Source organism: Anas platyrhynchos, chromosome 1, assembly GCF_047663525.1.
Source record: "Anas platyrhynchos isolate ZD024472 breed Pekin duck chromosome 1, IASCAAS_PekinDuck_T2T, whole genome shotgun sequence".
Classification (NCBI taxonomy): domain Eukaryota; kingdom Metazoa; phylum Chordata; class Aves; order Anseriformes; family Anatidae; genus Anas; species Anas platyrhynchos.
Window position 1 is genome coordinate 125,659,752 of NC_092587.1, and position 22,408 is coordinate 125,682,159.

At 44.8% G+C, this 22,408-nt stretch overlaps 1 protein-coding gene and 2 long non-coding RNA genes across 3 annotated transcripts; 1 reads left to right on the forward strand and 2 right to left on the reverse strand.

The window, feature by feature from the left end:
* Positions 1-3,107: 3,107 nt before the first annotated feature.
* On the reverse strand, positions 3,108-5,386 carry LOC110354580 (uncharacterized). The gene is made up of 3 exons (XR_002406695.4): positions 5,181-5,386; positions 4,422-4,593; positions 3,108-3,255 (listed from the first exon to the last, which is right to left on the reverse strand). It is a non-coding gene; the product is annotated as an uncharacterized lncRNA (long non-coding RNA).
* A 3,012-nt stretch (positions 5,387-8,398) lies between these two features.
* On the reverse strand, positions 8,399-20,022 carry LOC119715578 (uncharacterized). The gene is made up of 2 exons (XR_011805094.1): positions 18,449-20,022; positions 8,399-9,285 (listed from the first exon to the last, which is right to left on the reverse strand). It is a non-coding gene; the product is annotated as an uncharacterized lncRNA (long non-coding RNA).
* LOC101799083 (trefoil factor 1) lies at positions 17,001-21,030 on the forward strand. The gene is made up of 4 exons (XM_005030468.6): positions 17,001-17,158; positions 18,192-18,338; positions 20,029-20,178; positions 20,825-21,030. Exons 1-4 carry the CDS (start codon positions 17,077-17,079, stop codon positions 20,830-20,832), a joined length of 387 nt encoding a protein of 128 aa, XP_005030525.1. The 5' UTR covers positions 17,001-17,076; the 3' UTR covers positions 20,833-21,030.
* Positions 21,031-22,408: the final 1,378 nt, after the last annotated feature.

The following is a 22,408-nucleotide window of genomic DNA, read 5'->3' on the forward strand; positions in this document are numbered from 1 at the left end:
AATGGAAAATAAAACCCTGGCCGTGCTTTTGCCTGCAGGCACACACTCTGCCTGAAGGTTAAAGACAAAGAAGAGCAATGCAAGCGGACTCATCCCAGGTCTGGGTGGTCTTCTGGGACACAGTCTGGATGACAAAGGAACGTGATGCTGTCTCTGAGGCAAACGTGCCCCAGCACACACACAGCGACTGCTTATGTATCAGGGAATGGCAGTGAAGAGGCGTTTTTTGGTAAAGTCAACTTTCGCGTTCCCCACTGGGTGAGCTGGTTTTAGGAATGAATAGCTCAAAACATGCGTTTCTTTGAACCTGATCAGAAATGACCACAGTTTTTTCTTTCTTGGGTTAGCAGTAAGCAGATTTAATTTAACTAGTCAGCAGCTCAACGGAAGCAGCACCGTTCTGCAGGCACAAGTGGGGTGTGGGGGGTGAAGCTATTTGCTGCTTTCAGTCATGCACGGGTGCCTCTCCGCTATGTATGTGACACCAGGAGAAACGAAGTGGCAATGGGAACATCCTTAGATATTCCCATTACAAAAGAGCTAGCCGATTTTCGTTCTCCAAGTTAAATGAACTCCAAAAATAAGCCAATATTCAGAAGTAAAGGGGATTTTTGAGATGTTTAGTTAATCTAGTGCTAATAATATAAGAAAGATTTATTTAAATGAGTTTCTACGGCATCATCCTGTATAATCCCTGTTGTGCATAGCTCAGAAATGTTCTTTGTGCAGGTGTCTGCAGCTCACCTGGCAGAGGAGCAGGGTCACTCTGAGAGACTCCCAGGTACTGCAGTCCAATGTGCATGGACAGGACGATGCAAAACGAGAAAGAAAGGATTCCTGATAGGGGTTTGGCACCCAGGCAGGACACGACAATCTGCCTGGATTCTGCACTCAAAGGCAAAGAGCCCTACTTTTGCCTGAATGGGCTGAAGGAAGGTTTCCCCACCCTGCAAGCCCATCTTCACTGGCACACTGGAGCTGAGGCTTTTTGCGTGAGCTCCCCCTTGCCTTCCACACAGACCTTTCCCATCACATGGCCCCCGGTTTCGGTGACACCACTGTTTAAAGCTCTTTAAACAGTGAAGATTAGTGTACTGCACTTCTGAAGGCAGGCCAAGACCACAGCCTTCATCACTAAGCAGCCCTTTGCTTAACGGATTAAATAGACCCGTGCTGGGCCTATTTATAGTGTAAGGCAACATGCCCCTGAGTTCACAGGTACATCTGGTATGAGACGGGCAGGTTTGTGACCCTGGAGTGGCTGCACCAGGCAGATAGGAAAAAATATGAATTTATGGTTATGTTTATATGTCTATATTATACAACATATATTTGTATGTGTATGCATATGCTTGTGACATGTATACACACATATATATTTTTTACCTTATAATTTGCTTTAAATAGACTCTAACTAATGTGATGTGTGCCCAAGAGTAAGGCCATGGATTTTGAGGCGTCACACATCTTTTGTGTATGTACATTTTTTTGTACATGCATTGCTTTGCCTACATGCAGCATCCAGGACCTGCCAAGAAGACAGCTGGAGATGTGGTGCCACCCCAGCACCTCTTCTCCCTGGGTTGTGGCATGGAAGAAGCCACATGGGAACATCTTACAAATACTTCCTTGTCTTCCTTTATTTTATCCAGTTCCCCCACCATGCAAAATCAACTTTTCTGCATATTTTCATGTGAGCACGTTCAGAGTTCATGTCAGAGGTCTGTTTACATGAGCAATAGGAGAGGGAAAATGAACAAAATGGTCACTTTGAGCTCCATTTATCAGGACAGCAGGATGTCGCAGCAGAGGATGAGCTCTCTGCAATCTTACTTTTCAACTTTTCTTTTTTTCCTGTGACTCCATTCAAAGCACTGTCTTTAAAATAGATTTCCTGCAGAAGCTTGTCTCTACTTAGACACCCTGACTAATAGCAGTGACACAAAGCCTGTCTAGCTTCACTCCAGCATCCCCTTCTCCTACTGCCACGATCGGTGCAGCAACTTTCAGAAATGCAGTTTTCCCTCCATGCTGCTATCAGTCTGTTGGGCTTGGCTGAGCTGCTATGTCTCCCGTCCCCAGCTGGGTGGGTGTGCAAACCACCCTGGGTTGGCTCTGTGGAGGCAAAGAAGCATCCCCCAAGCAAGTTATTTAGTCAACTTGAACAAGAAAATAAATAAATAAAATAAAATATTGGGTGTTTAAGGGCTTACCCCTACTCCTTTTAATGACCTAAACAATTGGAAATGATCAGCAAGCCTCTTGAATTCCCAGAGACTAAATCATCATCAGAACAAATAAAGCAATGTTGTGATGATGTGCAAGAGGAAAGGCTCTGTTACAAGTTTCAATTCAGCCATCACTGATTTTAAGCTTTGAGCAAAATAAACTATTTGCTAAAATGATCCCTGAAAAATAGTTTTTTTTATATTTCTGAAGGTCGAGCTTCTATTTCATATATATACCTTTTAGTTCAAGAACTACTTTTGCATGTTTCAGTTGCTCTAGGACCTGAAGGACTTGCAGGGAACTTGTGTTCTTGATGCAGGCAACTGCATCATGTCTTAGACCCCTCTGGACATAATAAACATTTGGACCACTAGCACCTGTGGACAACTGTAAGTAAGGACCTAAACAGCTGTGAGTATCTCTGGATATATTATAGGTACCTATCATACACAGTTGCACTGTGCACCTGTGTGTGAAAGTGCCAGTAGCATTGGTTTGGGCTGAATCTTACACTGTGAGACGTTCCACACAACCCAAGAGCAGCATCCAGAACTTCCCATCCAGCAGGGCAGAGGTCTCCCATAGGTCCTACCACCTCTGTGCAGGTATCTGGGATGTCCCAGGTGAGTGTATGTGGCACCAGCACAACTCACCAAGCAGACAAATCCATCCCCGTGCGCCAATGGTGAACTCTGAGCTCACACAAGATTGCTGAGGAGCGAGAAAAAGTGCTAGAGGAACTCAGGTGTATCTGCGTATTGCACCAAGCCAAAGGGAAACAATTATATCTTGAATCCATTAGGTACGTGAATGAACTAGAAACCGTAGAACCACAAATGCATAGAAACAACTATTTTATTTCTCTTGTCATCCACTGGAAGGCTGCAGCATGGCTATGGTGTGCCCAAAGCCACAAGCAAGCACTGTCAGGGTCATTTCCCCAGTGCAGCCTACAGTGCAGGGTTTCTGATTAAAGGACACTCTCCCATTGGGGTCTGCACCTCCTGAGGTCCAAACAGGAGGGTCCTGGCACAGAAGGGTCAAGGGATTTCTCTTCATTAAAGGAGGCAGATGTGTCTTTAAAGATGTGCACCATTAAAGGGTGCGTGAGGATGGTTGGGGAGAGCTGGGCTGGTGCCAGTGGGGCCGAGAGCAGCTGAGGGCAAACAGGGCCCCAGCTGCTAGCACCTGCGAGCAGAGGACAGCCACCACCACCACCATCCCTACTCTTCCTCCTCCCTCTGCAGCACCCAGTCCACATGCCAGAAGAGGGAGCGCAAGGCTCACTCACAAAGCGGGGTGCAGCGCTTTGGAAGATCTCAGCACACCCAAGGTTCACAGGCAGTCAATTTACAGAGGAAAAAAAATGAAGATGTTTACCTCCAGTAATTATTCCCTTTATATTTCCTGTCCCCTATTGCAGAAGAACAAAAAGCAGGAAGCCAGCACTGTTTTAGATACACCAGAGGGCTGGCAGGGCAGGGGTGGCTTTGGGGCGGCAGCAGCACCCCGGGTCTGAGGCAGGACAACACCACAGACCCCTCTGTCCCCATCTCCTACATTTCAGGGGGGCTTGCTCCTATGCTGCCACTCTGGATGATTAACCCTACCCTAGAGCTTGTGGAAGAGGATTTCAAAAGCAGTTTCTCCAGCTTCGTTGCACAGGGGGCTTGCTGTTTGTGCCCTGTGAGCAACCTGGGCTGGGTGGCTGGGCATGGCCTTGGGGGAAGGCTGCCATCATAAGCTGACCCTGCTTGTGTGGCCTTGCCTCATCAGAGCAAGCACCGGCCCACCATGGACATGAGAGGTCTAGGACACCCTGGCCCCTCTTCTTCCCTATGTGCAGCGAGGACTGCAGGGATCAGGGCACAAAAAGGGCATGTACAAACTGGGGACTTTTGGTGGGACTGCCAGGGCCATGCATGACTCTGCCTGGGCAGTCATTCAGGGTGCATCAGATTAAAAGCCACCAGCCCATGTTGGAGCAAGCCAACAATGTCAGCATAAGTATTATGCTGGGCTGTTCTCTGGTGGCAAAGCGTAGTCACAACAGGCCCTCTGAAGCCATCTCTGTGCCACACTAAGCCTGGATCAGAAGGTAGCTTGTAGTGCAACTGGGAACTCAAAACCATTAAAGCAAGTACTCCTTGCAGACTTTATATTTTTAATTGTCTAAAGAAGCAAATGGATACGAATAGAAAATTATTTCAAAAAAACTTTCTCCTCCTTCCAGTCACTGGCTGCGTCAAGGGACAGTGAGTTCAAGACAGGAACAGCCTCACTGTTTATGTAGCAAAGCAGAGGATCTAAAACTCTTCTGCTTCATGGAGATCTATATGCCCAGAGCCGCTTTGATTTAACCAACTAAGAAGAAAAAGAAAGAAAACAAAGGAAAGAAAATACTTCATTCTTCTGGCTGGTGAAGGCAAAAATTTCACTTAAGCTGGTTAAAATGTCTTTCTAAGGAAGAACTATCAAATATTTTTCAATCTATTCATTTTACTATTTCCATCTCTGGCCTCAAGTTTCCAGCCACCATTTCAACTGATGATAAAATTTGTCTAAATTTTTTTTTCCCCAATGACATTCTTCATGAAGAAAACAAAGCAATCATTCTATTATATCTAATAGCATGTTCACATGCTAACAAATAAAAGTAAGAGGTAACTACAAAGGTCAACTGAAATGCTTGACATTGTTAAGCAATTTGATAGAGATGGCTCATCACCACACAAGACAGCATGGGATGTTTTCAGAAAGTCACATAAGCACCCATCTGTAAAGGGGAAAATTACAGGTGACTTACGTCTGTGTAATCCAGTAGAATACGTGCAAAAGAAAGTTAAGCAGATATAGGGAAACTCATAAAATGCAATCAAAAAGTGTAAGAGCAGCACTGTTGTGTAGCCAACTAACTTGGTTAGCCAGCGTTTTTCAGGCAACTGCCTTACCTGCTTTTATCAAAGGAGGAAAGTACCAGGGCAATCCCATGTGTTGAGGACAAAAACATCCACAGCTCCTGCATTCCCTCTTGGTGATGCTGGGACACCACCTCTTGCAGCACCTGTGCTGGTACCTGCTGAAGGTGAAGTCTCACAGGTGTGCCACAGAGCTTGTTTAAAGCTGCTGAGGCTCACCTTCCCCACTCCTGCTGTGTCTCTTTCAGAAGAGAGCTCAGGAAAGGAACAAGCCTCAGTTCTAAGGCTGACCTCTGCAACACCCCTCAGCCACCTCCTGGTGGCATCTCCCATGTGAAATCTCTTTGGAAGTTATTTTTCAGGAGCACTTTTGCTGAGGGTCTTATCGGGGTCTCTGCTTCACACCATTGCCAGGTCTGCTTTTCCCAAAGGCCGGCAGTAGAAGATCTCTCAGACTAATGTAATACCTAAGAATTTACCAAATTTGTCCTGAAAGTAGCAATCAGTTTGTTACTTATACAGTTAAAATGGCCAAGTTTAGTTACAGCATGTGAAAAAGAAACAAAGAAAAGAAAAAAAACAAACAACCAACACCTCTGAAAATTTCTGACCAGCCTGTTGGCACCCATAACTGGGCAGGGAATTATCTAATCTAAGTTTGTATAATGCTACACTTAGGAATGGCAAACATAGCATTTACTAAATTACGGTTATTCTGAATAGATCCCAATGCAATCATCAAGGGTTATAGAGGTGGCAAGAAATGATTTGAGTTAAAATATTGGCAGAACTTTTTCTCACTACTGGTGTAATTTCACTAAAGAAGAGTGTTACAGCAGAGTAGAGGGACTGAGCCAGGAATTAACCTCCAGTCCAGGCTGGACTCTGCAGAGGCTGAGGGGGAAAAACCCCAACCCAAAAACTTTCAGGTTCGGGCACCTGGCCGGGGCTTCCAGCTTCTGAGGCCTCCCTCTGACTCATGTAGCTCCCCCTCTGTTTCTCCTCTTGCAGGTGGCCTCATTAACGCAAGCAGTTAAATCTGCATTACGTGAATGTGGCTGATTCTGTTGCCTAATGAGAAGGACATTTGGCAGGAATGTAAGGGCAGCTGACTTGTTGCTCAGAAATCAGGCCCTTTCGTATAGGGGCCTCATGTTTCCCACATTTCTAAAGCTCTCTTTTGTTATTGAGGAGATGACTAAAGAGGTTACAAACCTCACCAAACAAAATCCAGCCAGCTAGAGGCTATAATGTAGAAACAGCATCTATAAAATGCACAAGGCAACAGTGGGTTCCAGCAACTCTAAACTCGTCATTCAGTTTATACACAATTAAATCTCAGCGACCTTCCCGGCAACAATGCAATTGCATTTTTGCCATTGCAACACCCTTGGCTGCAAAGTGCTGGGGTGCAGGGGCTGTGGGGCTGGGAGCACAGCCAGCTCAGGGTGCAACACAGCAGGGCTCTAGGGACACGTGGTGCTAGAGCCCGGCTGGCCTGCTGTGCGTGCTGTAAAGGAAGGGCTCCCTGTTGGGTGGCTGGCTGACTGTCACCAGTGGTGGCAGTGTCCAGGATGGTCTGGTGCCATTTCTCTTCACCCTTCAGGAGGGATCTGTGGCGTTACTGGGCAGTGATGCCTGGTGGGATGGTTTGCTGCGCTTTTGAGTGTTGGACAGACACTCTGGCACTGTTTGTTGGGGCAGGTTGAAAGTAGCAACATGCACATGCACACAACACTTCTCACCCTGGGAGAATGATTTCTAAGCACTGGCTGGTGATCCCAGAGCTCACATAGTGGTGGCTATTTTGGTCTGTTTTGCAGGCAATATCCACGTAAGCCACATTTTATGGTTCTATGATTCTGTGTAAAAGCTGAGGCCATTTCACAACAGCAGATGAATCCCCTACCTTGAGAAGGGGTAAAAGCCCACGGGACATCTCTGATTCTTCCACTGAAAGCTCTCCCAGAGCAGCATTCATTTGTGCTGACACCAGCACATCCCAGCCCTCTCCCTTCCTTGCCCTTCCCTCACACCAGCGTCCAGCTGTGTGAAAATGAGCCCAGTGTACTGCGTATTTCCTTTTTCTCTCTCTATTCTTATTTGTAGTCCCTTCATCATTACTTCCCACAGGACTATCAATAGCATATTTGTCTGACACAGACAGCTTCACTGCTATAAATTCTCCACAGCCCATTGAATAGAGACTTTTTAATTAGGTTTTAGAAAAATTCCATTAGCAGAGAGACATTGAGAATTCAGGTCTCGCTTCTGAAAAGCAAAGTATGATAGAGATGGAAGCTGCTTGATTTACTGAAATATCAATATTTTCATCCTTGTATTTATGGGCATGAATCAAATGCTGTTTTGTTGCTGTGGCCAGAAGTGTGTTTGACAATTTGCTTGATTGTACTACACATGAGAGATTTAAACCAGTGATCCAGCATGAGAGTCCTCCTGGGTTACAGTATTGTCTGCATGACATATACAGAAAATGTGAACAATATCTGTTATCATCCAGATTTGATTGCTTTCATATTTGCAACAAAAGGGGCTATATGTTCTCACCATTGAAGTTGAAGTTGTGTTTTCTTTCTTTTATTCCTTTTTTTTTTTTTTTTTTTTATTCTTACTTTAGCTCTCATTTTGCCCTGCCAGAACTGAGATAGGGCCTTATATGAAAGAGGAAAAGATCAAGCTGAAGCCACCTCTGCAAGAAGTATGAAAGGGTGAAGGTGCATTGCCTTCACTGAGGCTGAGCACTGCTGCTTCTGCACCGGAGGACAATTCAGGGACTGTCTGTACCTCCATGTGTTGACTCCCATAGCCCACTTTTTCTCTCCTACAGTAAAACTGGCAGCACCAGGACTGAATTAAAAGCCATCATGTGAATTCTTTGATACACACCACTCAGATTTTGAGGAAAATAAAACACCACACAGCTTGGCCTGGCTGCGTTTCCCCAAACTCTTTCTGTAGACCGTATGTGGGAAGCAACTCTTCTGGAGTTCAGCAAGGGACACATCAGTTAGAGCTCTGACTTGCCCTTTGAGGGACCCTTCTTCCATTTCTGTAACAGGATGATTCTGATGCTGGTCACCTTACCTGGGCACTGAGGCCTGTGCTGTAGTAAGTGTCCCTTCCTGAATTTCTACTGTTTCAATACCCAGAAGTGTTCCTAATGGTTCCCCAATCCAGATATGGAGGGTTATAGTCAACATACTTGCAAAATACTACGCTGACTACAGTGATAGTAGCTACAATTTATTTCAGTTAGGACATGACTTGAGGATGGAGGAAACTCTAGGAGGATTTCAAGCAGTAACAAATGTACAGGTGTTGAGAAAAATGAGATCGCTCTGATCATAAAGAAAAAATTTTGTAGACAGCTGGATACGGTATCTCACTCAAATAAAAAACAATCTTTCCAGCTTCATAATGCATGGTCCAATTCTAAACAGGTTTCTTACATGATCTGACTTGGTGCTCATTTTCATAAGACTTCAGGAGCTGCACTCCTGAGCACAGAAATCAACAGAAGCTTAGTCATTGAATCCATCAGCAGAGGGACCAAACTAACATCACACATTTTGCAATTAATGATGAAGTATACTCTCTCTCAGGTGTTCACTGCCTTCTCATATGATGTTGAAGCCCCATACTAGTGTAGATACAGTAACCAAAGATCCAAAGACCCTTCTTCTCCATCACCGCTTGTCATCTTCAGTCTTACGCACAGAGAATGAGAACTGTTTGCATCACGAGGGCTCATGTCATAGCCTTGTCATGTCCTAGGACAGTGGTATCCAAGCAGACCCGACCTATCATCCATCTTTCCAAGCCAATGGGCTACCCAACACAAACCTCATGCTGCTGAGAGCTGGAGCCTGCACCATGTGTAAAAGGAAATGGCTCACAATGGAGCCCTGTATGCCAACCTCCATGGTCACAACAAAAAGACAAGCATTTATGTCCAGCAGACTCCCAGCCACTGGGTATTTGGGACTCCGAGGATTCATTCAGGTGTCACTTCATCTGCCATGGTGTTCTTCATCACTGCTGGAGAGGAGCTAAGATGCTCCTCTAGACCTGAGAGGAAGACCTTCATGGCTTCTCTAATGAGAGAGCAGATGGGAACCTGCAGCGACATATTATAAAAATACAGTAAAGAAAAAAGTGCTTATTAAGTTTGGTGGGTTTGCATTTATTTATTTATTTATCTAGCTTTGAGGGGAGGAAAATCTTTTTTTTTTTCCTTTCCTTTTTTTTTTCTTTTCTGACTTTTCCAAATCTTCACAGTTTACTTCATATGCTCACTCTCTTTAAAGCACTTAGAAGGAAAGTTTAAAAGAATTTTTATAGCTAGCTTTCTTCTTTCATTTGAATTTAAAAAATAATACTTATTTCTTTCATTATTTTGCTAACACTTTTGAAGAATTTTACTATATATAGAGAGAGTTTTCTCCTGAAGTAGTTCTCCCATCTATCCTCATATTCTCTTGCTAGCATTAGAGCTTAATATTTCTCCCTCTATTCTTAACAACATGTAATTGGTATGGAAGAAACGCTTTGCCCATTCACTGTTATCAATTAAAACAACAATAACTGAAAATTGCTAAAAGCAACAACTAGTCTCTCTGCCACCACAGCGGGGTCCTGTCGCTGTCCCCAGAGAGCAGAGCTCAGCGCCTGCCCCTCCGCTCCCCTTCTGAGGGAGCTGCAGGCCGCCATGAGGCCTCCCCTCAGCCTGCTCTGCTCGGGGCTGAGCAAACCAAGGGGCCTCAGCTTCTCCTCATACATCGTGCCCTCCAGACCCTTCACCATCTTTATAGATGATATATTTATGTTACCAGCTGCCATGATATTGATGCATGAATTATGCTAAAATTATGCAGTTTAGCCCATATTTATCAGCTGCACCATGCAATTGCCCTCAGCACATTGGGGTTCGGAGCCACCAACCAGCCTTGGTGCCTCCCCGTTCCCCGTGAGAGGTGCTGGCCGGTTCATACCCCTCACTGGCCGCGATGTATTTCTCTGCACCTGCTAGCATCCCTCCCTCCCACCAGTAACTATGGGAGGAAACCAAGCCAGAAAAAACACCACCACCCCCTTCATGAGTGGTGCTAGTTTTGGGCCTTTCTTCCAGTAATCACAACCGATATGCGGGGGTGGGTTTGCTTTGGGTTTGGGTGAGTTTCAGAAGCATCTGTGAAACGCCACCCATCACGGCATTTTCCGTTCTCCAAACTGGGACATTTTTAACAGATTCAGAATTAAAACCAAACTAGATGCTCTTGATTTTGAGCTCTAAACTTTCACCAGATGATTAAACTCATCAGTCCAGGAGAGTTCAAAAAGATGATCCTGAAAAATACCAAAAATCAGAAGAAGTAATGATAAAATCATGCGATTGGCCAGACTAAGCCAGGCTAAATCATTTTCTAGCCCCAGACTTGTGCCAGGCACGGCCAGTCACAGTTGCTTACAGAAAAGCTTTAAGACGGAGTACGGAGCAATCCTTCTCCTGGTAGGTTCTCCCATACCAATAGCCAGAGATTTAGTCTTCTGAAAGAGAGTTTATACCTCGACCACCATAAACAGAAAATGCCAATGGCCCTCTCCTCTGGGTACTCTTCTAGCCCTTTCATACCTCTAACCTTCTGCTTCTGGAGCAATGAATTCCAGTGTAGTCATACACCGTGTTCTTCTCATGTACACCTGCTGCCTCATCATTTCATTGACTGCCTTTCTGGTTTCAGTATTCTGAGAAGTGACGAGTAATATTAGCTGAAGTCCAGGCAGCCAGCATTCTGTCCTTAAAAGCAGCCAGAGTAGGTGCCATGGAAAGAGTCAAAGAGCAAGTCAAATGGGCAGTGACACTTTCCCAGATTACTCTTCCAAACTCCAGTGATTTGCAGTTTAGTCATTTTCTGAGGTAGACCTGTTGCTCCAAATCCAATTTTCTTCGATGAGTTCATCCAATTGCTTTCCAGACCCACGTGAAGTTTTAGTATCCACAACATCCTGCAGGAGGGAGCTCCACAGCTGAACTACATCATACCCACACGCTCAGTGAAACACCATCTTCCTTCGCTTGCTTTGAATGTGTCACTCAGGTGGTTAAACTTTTATATTAGGTGAGACAATGAGCTAATGGTATTTTCTTCTGCTTCTTGTGACTTTTATACACCTTGTAGCCTGGAGATACCCAGTGTACATGGTCATCCCTGGTGCGAATACTGTCCCACAGTGCCAGCTTTCCCTTCATCCCCATCACAGGACCTTTTACAGGCTGGAGATGGAGGATAGGGCAAGGAGAAAGCAGATGTACTGCTTTACAGGATTGGTTATAAGAGGGTTTATAAGATGGAATATCAGTTTTCACCATGCTCTGTGCTATCCCTTCACTAATAACTGTTCACCTGTCATTTGATTTTCTCATGGTTGCTAAGCAGTAAGCTGGTGTTTTCATAAAACTCTCTCGTACTCCAAATGCTAATATCATGCACTGCACTCACTCATACCCAGGTGATAATAACCAGCTCAGGGCTCATCATTTTGCTTGAAAAGGTAGGGTCGCTCCTTTCCCTGGCATGCATTGGGAAATCTTCACCTGCCATCTTATTCAGTTCCGCAAAATCCATCTGCACAACCAGTTCATATCTTTACCACCATGGAAGCACTGTGTTGTCAACAAATTTTACACTCTTGTCTCCTTTTCCAGATGATTTACAAGTTTGTTACACTGCAAAGATCTCAGCATAGCTCTGCAGGAGACTCCTGATTTTTCTCTGCAGTGGAAACCATCCACTGACTCCCACCCCTTGCTTGTTACCTTCTTCTTTAGCCAGGAGAAAGCTTCCCCTCCTGGCCTGTGACAGCATAGTTTCTAAGATCCTTACATTCTTCAAAATTTCTTTTCATAGCTCATTGCTTCCATGAGCCAGGGGGCTTCTCTTAGCATCTCTTCTAATTACACTTTCTCCTTTTTAACTTGGGGGCAACCAGTACTTCACAAGGGAATGCAGGTGTGGGCACAGTGGGGATGGCAGTGGTGTCAAAACTCTTTGTCCTCAGTCCCTTTCCTAACAACATCTAAAATTTAATTTGCCTGCTTGATGCTTTGAATATTCAACTGGTGTATCCAAAGTGATGCAAAGATCCCTTTCTGAGTGACAAAAGCTAATTTACAGCCCATCTTTGTGTTTACATATAATTAGGTTATTTTTCCTCCACGCACTTTACTTTACACTTACCCACTCTGCCTTTCATTTGACATTTATCACTCAGTCACTCGGTCTTGTAAGAAATTTCTGCAACTCTTTAGTTACCTGCACTTCTGAAAAAATATGAAAAATAATTCTGAATCATCTGCATATTCATCACCACATTATTCACCAACATTTCCACATCATTTCTGAGTGCGTTGAACAACAAGAAGCCTCTTCTCCCCCTTGTGATAACTGACCTTTTTCTCCTATCTTAGAAGAAGTTATTTGTTTACCTCTTTCTGATTTTACTTCCCTGTAGTCAGTCTTCTTCTGTTTTCTTTATCTGGCTTTGAAACAAACAGCCTTTTTTCTTCCAGTAGCTCCCTTTGTTCCACCACTTAACTATTCTGGGCCTACATGTAGGCATGAGGATATCCTTTTCATATATATATTTTTGGTGATAAGTACTTCTCATATTGTGACTCTAAACAGCACCCCGCTGTTTGTGAGCATTTCATCCATCTTACTCACCCTTTAAGTTCCTTTTAATAAATTTCCCTGGCTTATATATTTCCATTATTAGAAGGTAATCGATCAAGATTTGGGCCTTCTTATTCTTTGGGGCATGTTAAAATGCAATACATCATGATCATTACCATAAAGAGTCCTATCAATAGCTACATCTTGAGCCAGATCTTCCAGATTTCTCAGGCCCATTTCAGAAGTTTCTTCCCCTCTCTGGGTCATGGCAGTGACAGGCTCTAGAAAAGAAATGAAGAAACGTGTCTTTCCCCATTGCTGGTTGCAGCCACTCTGTCCTTTTCTCCACAGGCTGGTCCTCACCTCATCTCAGGAGCAGTAAGTGTTTGCTGATGTTTTGATGCTCCCTCCAAAAAGTGAATACAAGAAATGTGTGAAAATTCAAAGCATTAGGAAAAATAATATGCTCAAATCTATATTTCTCATTTGGCATTGAGCTTTGCAGTTGCAAACAAATCTATTTGCAGTGTATTGGATGTTGAAATTCAGACTTTTAGATCTGACTAAACTCTGAGTTACATATTTCATTAAGTTCACATAATTATTTTTTTCTGTTTACACTGTGTATGGATGCTGACCACAAAAATGTGACAAAAGCCCTTCTCCAGCACTGCCTCTCATTTGTAAAACTATGTATTCTTCTCAACAATTCCCCTGAAAAGTTTTCTACATACCAAGTTAAAGTTGGTTTGGACACCTATGTTAATATATCTCATGGAGGTATATTTATCTAAGCGATATGACTGAATGGCTCTCAATGCTTACTTTGAACCATTCGTTCCCAGGGTTAAGATGTAAGGTTTTCTCTATTTATTTTCTGAACCCGCAGTGTTATTTGGTAGATAGGCAAATAACAACCTGGACTGAGGGCTTTTGTGTGCTCATTCATCTTGCTAAAATATGTGGGAAGCTGACGGCCCTCTCCCTCGTTTACTCCAGAAATGCCAGGGTTTTCTCACTGCTCCCAGTGTATGCATCAAAACAGCACAGAGGCCCGTCAGAGACCCTGTTGTATCCCTTATCCTTACTGCTTCCTTTTATTTTATTTTATTTTTTTATTAATATTATTTTTCCTCTTCCCTTTACAGCTCAAGGCTTCTTCCTCCTTCTGTAGTTCTTTCTCCAGACCCGTGCAATTCAGGCTTTGGTCCCACTGAGGGTGAGCTTAGCAGACACAAAGCAGAGTGTAGTCGTGTTCTCCTCCTGCAGGAATGTTCACCCAAATTTGGGTGTATGTGAGGGTCACGCAGCTCCTCTCTGTTTCCGTTTGCTCCTGACTTGGTGCCTCACTCTGCTTTCCTTAGGGAAAAACACCCAGCCCTGCTCTGATGTCTGACATTTTTAAGCAACAGATGCAGGTTTCTCTGTGGCATGGCTCGAAAAATAAGTTGTACAGCAGTTGTGCAACTGGAGAGCAGCAAAGTCTTCAGCTGGACTCCAGGGGCTTGTGTGTGTAAATATGTGTTTCGATTTTTCCAAAGTCTCACCCGCACCTCCGCAGTTAGGTTTGGCTAGTTTGTTTTCCCAGCAGTAGCTTTTCTCAGCTCCCCTGTGAAGCCTGGCGTGGCTGACTGCTTCCAAAACAGGTCTCTCCCTGAAAGAGAAAGGGAAAACCCAGCCCCAGCCTGTGCCCAGCACAGGCGAGCAGCACCCACGCGCTGCCCACCTCCAAGCTGCTGCACAAGGTCTGCACAACAGCCTCCTGCTTGCTTTGTGGGAAACAAAATTCTCGGGCATGTTTTACAGCAGACCTACATCTACACAAAGCCTGGTTAGTTCCCTCCCACACCCACTCAAAGCATTGACCTTTTAGCTTCAAAACCACAGGGATTTCCTACTTGAGCTAGAAAAGAAGCTCTGTGAGAGAAGCCAAGGGCACCAGCAGCTGTTGTGAAGCAAGGCAAACAGCAAGCCTCATGATAAGGAAGGAGAATATTGCTCATTCCTACGGTTTCCAAAAACACTCCTAAAAAACAGAGTTGCAGTGAAAAGCATGAAGCGTGCTTTGCCTAGGTGGTGGTGTGAGACCAGCACTGCTCCTGGGTCCTCTCCTCTGCTGAGCATCCCTTGCACAGCTTGAAGGAGCAATACCGCCGAAGACGACCCCCCAGAAATCCACGAACTGGAGTTTCCTTGTTGCTCCGCCTCTGACTTTTTATCTTTTATGGTTATTCATTTCAACAAATGTGAAAAACTTGGGATTTATTTTGTGGGCTAATGTACAGTGTTGTTGAGCGATGAGAGATATTTGATGGAGCACTCGTTCTAACCACAGAAGGAAATTCCCTTTAGGATCCCAAACTCCCTTTAGGATGAAAACCTAATTAGTACTGTTGGTTGATGGGTTGAGGAGCTCTTCTAGCCCCCTTCGGGAGCTCAGCACAGAGCTACCGAAAGGTCTGGGTAGATGCCAGTCTCAGGGAAGGAAACATTTGCAGAGAAACCCCAGATAATGTCCAACGCTTTGCTATATAAACATATCAAAGATCTTAAAGTAATCCGCTGGCAGAAAGCGTGAAGCTTATTTCTTCCAGGGTGTTTGTTTTAAGATGCCAATCATACAGCCTTTCCGCAGCGAGAACTTGGTGGAAGATTTGCCTTTGTGTGCGCGGTGGGATCGGGCCCAGGAGGTGACAGCTTGCAGATAAGGACTTAACTAATGTCCCGTAAGAGGCAGGAGGGACAGGTGTTATCGGCGGCTTGCCTGACTCATGCCGTGGGCTGATAATCTCCCGTGAGCTGCTGCAGCGGCACGAACACCACACCGCTGCCGTGGAAAGGCAATGTTGCAGCCCATCCCTCCTGGTACCTGCTGGGGAAGGACGGTGGAAAAGTCCCTCCTGACTTCCCTCAGGCCAGGCATCACCACTGACCTTTGGGAGTGCGGTCAGCGTTGTGTCCATGGAGAAAAATAGGTGAATTTTAGGTCTGATGCTCCCTCCTGGGGATAGAGGTGAGAGGCGTGAGGGCTGGCGCATGGTTGTCTGCTGCCTGCAGCTTGGTACCTTGTGTGATGAAGCATACACAGTGTCTGATTTCTGAACCATGGCTTTCGGTGAGAAAAAGCCATATTCAATAGGGATGGATGTAAATGAAGTATCAAATAAGTTAAACAGCAGGAAAATGAGCTCCGTTATTTTTTCCTGGTAGACCCAAATCCCTCCTGTAGGGTTCAGAATGCTTCTCAACAAATAAATTGCCTTCAAAACACAACCACAGAACTTTAAATTTCTTGCTTTGAACTGTGTTGAGGAAAGAGGCAGAAAACAAACTCATCTATAATAATCAAGGGCACGAAGACATAATTCTACCAAAGATCAAAAAAATGCATTAAATCCTTATCAAATGATGTGCAGGAAGAATTCCCTGGTGGCTAAGTCACAAACCCTTGAAACTGATAGTATATTTATGTTGTAGCTAGGTTCACCTGGTTGGGACTGGTAAAGAGAAAAAAAAATATTCAGAAGAAAAGTTGTTCTTTAAAGAAGCAAGATTTCCATGAGGTAAACATCCTCGTACAGGACAACTACTCCAAAATATTATGTGGGCTGCTCACATCCAGCCCCTGAGCAACTACAAACCCCAGTGGGTCAGACTGAGATCCCATATAAACTCTCCTTTTCTCTCCCAAGTCTGCCATACCTCGAAGGTGTCACACCTTCAGCTATCCTGCCTTACTTGGTTTCAAAGTAAGCGTAACTCAAAATTAAGGCCAGGGAAAATCTGTGTCAGAGAGGACACACTTGGAAGGAAAATATGTGTATTTATTTTTTAGTGGTGGCAACCATTTAAAGCTGCTCAGAGCTTTGAAATACTCTAATAGCAATGAAATCAGCTCGGGCTGCCAGAGAGATGCAGTAATGTCCTATTAATAGATTATGGGATCACGTAATAGATACGTGATCTATGGGTACGTAATGGCTATGTGATCAATAGATCATGGGAGCCTAGAAATTTATCTCAGGGATATCAAAATATGCATGGCAACATTTCCTAATTAAACAGCAACAAAAAAAGCCAACATCTGGGTGAAGCTTCACAGGGAACAATGTTATCAGATCTCTCCAGGCAAACATGAGGACCGTATAAAACGAGCTGCTCAAGGGAAGGCAGCACCTTTCTTCCAGCAACTTGCCCTGCCAGAACAGCCAGAGGCCTGAGGGCTCCCAGGAGCAATGGATCTGAAAGGGATCTGCGTGCTCTCTGTCATCCTTGTTGTAGCCCTCATCGCCACGACAGAAGGGAAGACACCACCAAGTAAGTACATTTATCTGCTGTTGCTTTTGCAGGTATGTATGTGGGCTTGAACCTGCTATTGTACTGGCAGCATGGGCATGTCTCCAGTTCGTGTATCAGACAGTGAATGTCTTGTTCTGACACTGTTCCCAAAGCTGGAGTCTTTTTAAAAAGTCTTTCAGAGAAAGCTATGGCAGCAACAACAGCAAAAAAAAGACCACAGGTGAACTCTCATGCTGGTGGCATAACCGGGAACCTGCCACAAAGGTAGAGGGACAGAAATGCTCAGGAGCTCGCTAGAACAAGATTGGGACTGGAACAGGAGCTAGCTCTGCCTAAGTATTCTTCTGACATCTGTTTTATGCTACTTTTCTATGTGAATGCAGTCTCAAAGAAGTCTATCTGCCTCCACAATAGAAGGCATTTGGACAACTGAAGAAGTAGAAAGCAAGTAGCTCAACGGCAGGCACCTAGGGACATGCTGAGAATTTCTTGGTTGCGGATGACCACGTAGTAGCCTTAAAATATTAAAAGTATAGCTGTGACTATTCTCACATTACCCTATGATTTTATAGTTAACTGAAGGTAAAGCAAAGATTTTGCATTTTTACACCTGTCTTATGTCCACGGGACCCTTTACTCATTCTTTCTTCACATGACATAGGCAAACAAACAAATGTTTACTAGCATAACATCCAAACCTGTGTTTTGTACCGTTTGATGTGGTCTGTTTGAAGTCCACAGCCTCCTGCTGTGCCGGGCTGGGTTGACTGCAGGTGAGACCACAAGATACTTACTGGGTGAAGTACAGACCTTACTGTAAGGGAGTTTCACCCCAACCATAATGGGGCCAGCATTTCCCCTGCCATCTTTTACCATAAGCAGATCTTAAAACAGACAACGTCTGGTCTTAGCAAGTGACAGAAAGTGTACACTTGCAAGATGGACAGAGTCTAGGAAAGTACACTGCTTTCAGTAACTTCCTCATAAATGCACCTCCACTAACAAATGTGCAAACTGACAGCCAGTAACTTAGGATTTCTGTCCTCAACAGCAAAATGCCAGTGTAAAATAGCCCCCAAGGAGCGGAAGAACTGTGGTCACCCAGGAATCTCAGCAGCGGACTGCAGGAAAGCTGGGTGCTGCTTCAACGCCTCAGTCCCTGGAGTCCCCTGGTGCTTCACCGCTAAACCAAAGAAAGGTAATATCTCCACCAGGAACACCGATCTACCTAGTGTTTGCTTATACAGAAATGTGGACAGCCAGGGAGTAGCTCTGCTTTGCTCTTAGGCCAATGAAGCGGGCACAAACCTCTGTTAGAAGACCTCTGGTAAGAAAGTACAAAGTCAAATCCTGCTTGTCCATCAGGCTTGTAACTCGTCCTCTCTGCACAAGATATTTCTTTTTCCTTCAGGCTTCTAGTTCTCAAATAGTCCTGATTATTTAAAAACATTTCACTGCCAGTTGTGGTCTTGTTGATCAGTGGAACATGGGATCTTCTGCACTTACTTAAATGGGTTTTCTGCATGGCTGACAAAGACTTTAGCACTGCATGTTGAAGAGATCATGAAGAGTCATGAAGAGTCCTCAGCAGATGAGTCCATCTGTGGTTGTTTAACACCATAGGCACCCTGTAACTTGTAGGTTTTTCCTCTTTTATTTTTATTTTTTTTTTTCTCCCTAGATTTTTTTGATACTTTCCACTCCCTTCCTTTTCTGTGTGTTTCCCAGTATAATTCCACTGGGTGGTTCTTTTTTTCCTCTCCTGTTTTCGCTCGCAGTCTTCATCCAATGAAATCTCCAACATATCCCAGGGCGGATCTTTTTTTTTTTTTTTTTCCTATTAGATTCTTCCTTCTGAAGACCCCCTGGAAAATCCAAACTCCAAACAAATGCTTCAATTTTTTGCCCTTGTGTTCTCAGAGAGGGTTGGAGCTGCTCACCCAAGTCCTTCAAGGACCAGGTGCATATTTTATGTAACTGTTGAGCATGAGCTATACTCATAGTGCCAACCCCTTCTTAGGAGAACCTCAGCAGTTGCACAATCAGCCCTTGGAACATGAAATGAGGGGAAGCGGGAGTACAAAGGCAATGTGGCAATGTTAGCAAATAAAGTAAGTTAATACAAATCAAGATCAGTCAACAAGGCTTCGAATTGTTGGAGGACAAAAAGTGATTTTGCCTTTGAACGCTGTTTGCATTTCATGAAAATCTTGAAAAAGAAATGGCTGCATCTTGAAGTGTCGTTTTCACAGAGTTGATTTTCAGAGCAGAACTCTTCCAGGAGAGGAAAACTTAATTATTCAGGCTGTGTGGTGAAACCACTAAAAACAAGGTTTTAATGCTGTGGAAGGGGACTCTTAACATAGATTCCCCACAGCTGCAGTTCCTATCTGTTGGCTGCATCCCCACAAAGGTTCCCTCTGTACTTTTGATTTTAATTTTAATTTTCTCGATGAGCTGCGATTTCTCCTAGATGACTTTCCTCCCTTCCACAACTGAAGCTGCCATGCAAAGGTGGGCTACAGTCATCTAAAGATTGGGCACAAATAAAGACAGGGACACCTCCGGAGCTGAGGCCAGTGTCCGTGGTACCACCATGGAAGACAGGTTTAGATGCTGCCTGCCAGGCACTTTTAGGGGTGAATTTTGGTCTCTCTAGACCCTCTGGTGTGACAGCAATTCCTCATCTGTTGGCATTTAGTTTTGCCTAGCAGGTATGGCAAGGGCTTGGGTGGTATTGCCACCTGAAATCAGTGTGGAGAAGGTCACTGTGGTTGTTGTGCTCACTCACGGGCCACACTTGCCTTCCATTTGTGAATCCTGCCCCCAGGTACGTGGAGCATGAAGTAACGCAGCCTTCTTCCTTCCTTCCTTTTTGCTTTCTGCAGTTAAGAAAGTCTGTCCTGCCGACCCTCGGATCCGAGTGAACTGCGGCTACCCTGGCATCACAGCCAAGGAGTGCACAAGTAGGAAGTGCTGCTTCCGCGCACACCCCGCTGGTGTCCCCTGGTGCTTCTACCACCGCACGGTCGAGGAAGGTAACATCTCGCACGAGACATTGCCCGTGTGTCCCCACGGATGCCCTGCAGCTCCAAAGCAGGACAAGCTCTCCTCTCCTTCCCAGTGGGGGTTCAGAGTGCCCAGGGCATGAGTGGGAAGAGGTGGTTAAACCCAAAGAAGACCAGCTTCTTGCACAGAGCAGTGGTGTCCATGGCCCACCAGAGCCAGGGACTTGTAGGCAACAGGGCTCTGGTGTGAGCACAAGTCCTCAGCTAACACCAGGGAAAAGGTGTAGCTACCAAACCCACATCTACGTTATCACAGGAGGCACAAGGCTTCACTTAGAAATGTGGAAAGCACCTTACAGAAATTTCAGATCCCTTCCTTCCATTTCTGTAACTGGTCTTGCAGCACACCTAGTGTAGGTAACAAATACCCCCGGCTGTTCCCAACACACCCCATGGTCTATTTTGCATCTGGAACAATTCCCAATAATTCAGTTTTATTGAATCATAGCTAGGGAACACATGTAAGGATGGGTGGGAGAGTAATTACTAAAATCTAACATCTGGACGCACACAACCTTTTTAATGTCCTTCATCTAGGCAAACACTTCCTCGCATCTTTTCAAATTTGTGGAAGAAACAAATCCCTTAATCTGTTTCTCCTCCTTTTTCTCCCCAGCTTGTTAAAGCAGAAACTTCCATCAAGAGCCTACTCAGCTGGGAAATTACAGCCAGACGTCCCAGAGCAAACTTCATCATCTGTAACAACAACGGTTTTTATGTCACTTTTTTCTCCTTTCTGAAGAAAAGTTTTCCACGGCTTTTATTCTATCAGTAGGGTAGTACCACACAGTTTTTCAATGTAATAAAGGAACCAAGACACAATCCACGAGTCCTCTGCTGTCTTTATTTTAACGCCGTGTATTTCTTTGTCTCCTGGGAAATCAGACATCCTAGCAAACTGCAGATGACAGCATGGTCGCTGACATTTCTGTAAGAGGCAGGGTGCGGAGCTTACACTTCACAGAATAGCTGCTTGCAGGTGCTAGCTGATGGGTGGCTACGCATGGACCTTTCTGTTTTGAACACTGAAAATACCCAGCGTTTCCCTTTTTACAGTGACAGCAGTGGGATTGCTGTGTTTTCCCCTCAGGACATAGGGAAGGGTCCCTTTGCTCTCCCCAGCAGCCAAACCAGCACCTGTACAACCAGCCCATGTCCTCACAAGTGGGTCCCATGGTTTGAGTGCAGGAAAAGTCTGATTCAGCTCAGCAGCATTAAAAACAAAGCAAGAAACAGGGCCCCTGGCCTTAACCTACACCTGAACTATATGCTGTGGTGTGTTGCCGGACACAGGAGGAGCACTGGGCCTCCAGGCGAGTGTGACTGCTTTCCTCTGCACACCTGTAATGCTTGGCACTGCAGCTTAAATGCTTCTCTGCTCTGGCTGAGATAAAGAGTCCCTAAGAGCTCCCTTGGGAACAGAATGGGTAACATGAGGCTGCTGCAGTAGCATGCCGTGCTCAGGGGCTTTGCAGGAAAGAGCAGTTGAGCAGTTTTGCAGGGATGTGCTGCAAGGAGAGAAAATGATGAATACACCAGCCTCCTTAGAGCCTTCTTTTATGGTGATGAAGTTATCCAAGTGGGCAAAAATCAGTCATTCGTGAAAGTCCATTATCTCTCAATTAAAACAGGATATAAATATGGTTGTAATAGAAGCAAATAAACTGACAAGTCCTCTGAAAGTCTTTGAAGGTCTTTGCTAAGGGAGATTTGGAGGTGTAGCCCAGGTGAATTTGGGAGGGTTAAGCACAGTGTGATCATTAAAATACTGAAGTGGCTGAGGCCCCCAAAAAACAAGCCCAGCCGAGGGGCCCTAGCTGCTGGCCATCGATTGCGTTTCAGAGCCCACGTTGGCCAGCACATGGACATGAGCAGATGCGCACAGCTCGTCCATTCAGTCTGCGTCAATAGATTTACAGGCTTCACTAGCTGGCACAATGGAAAACAGCTTCAAATGATTGGGTTGTGTAAAGCCTGTCCTTTCCTGTCCTTTCTTTATTTATTTTATTTTATTTTATTATTATTATTTTTTTTTAATGGAGCCCTGACTTACTTTGAGAAAAGAGACTCAAGTCGAAACTTGAACAAAGCTGTTGTTAGTGTTTCAGGCTGGTTACCCTACCCCAATTAAACTTCCAAACAAAAAGAAAGCCGAGTGCACCCATAACACCCTGAGAGTGATGGGTGGCCACACTGGGTC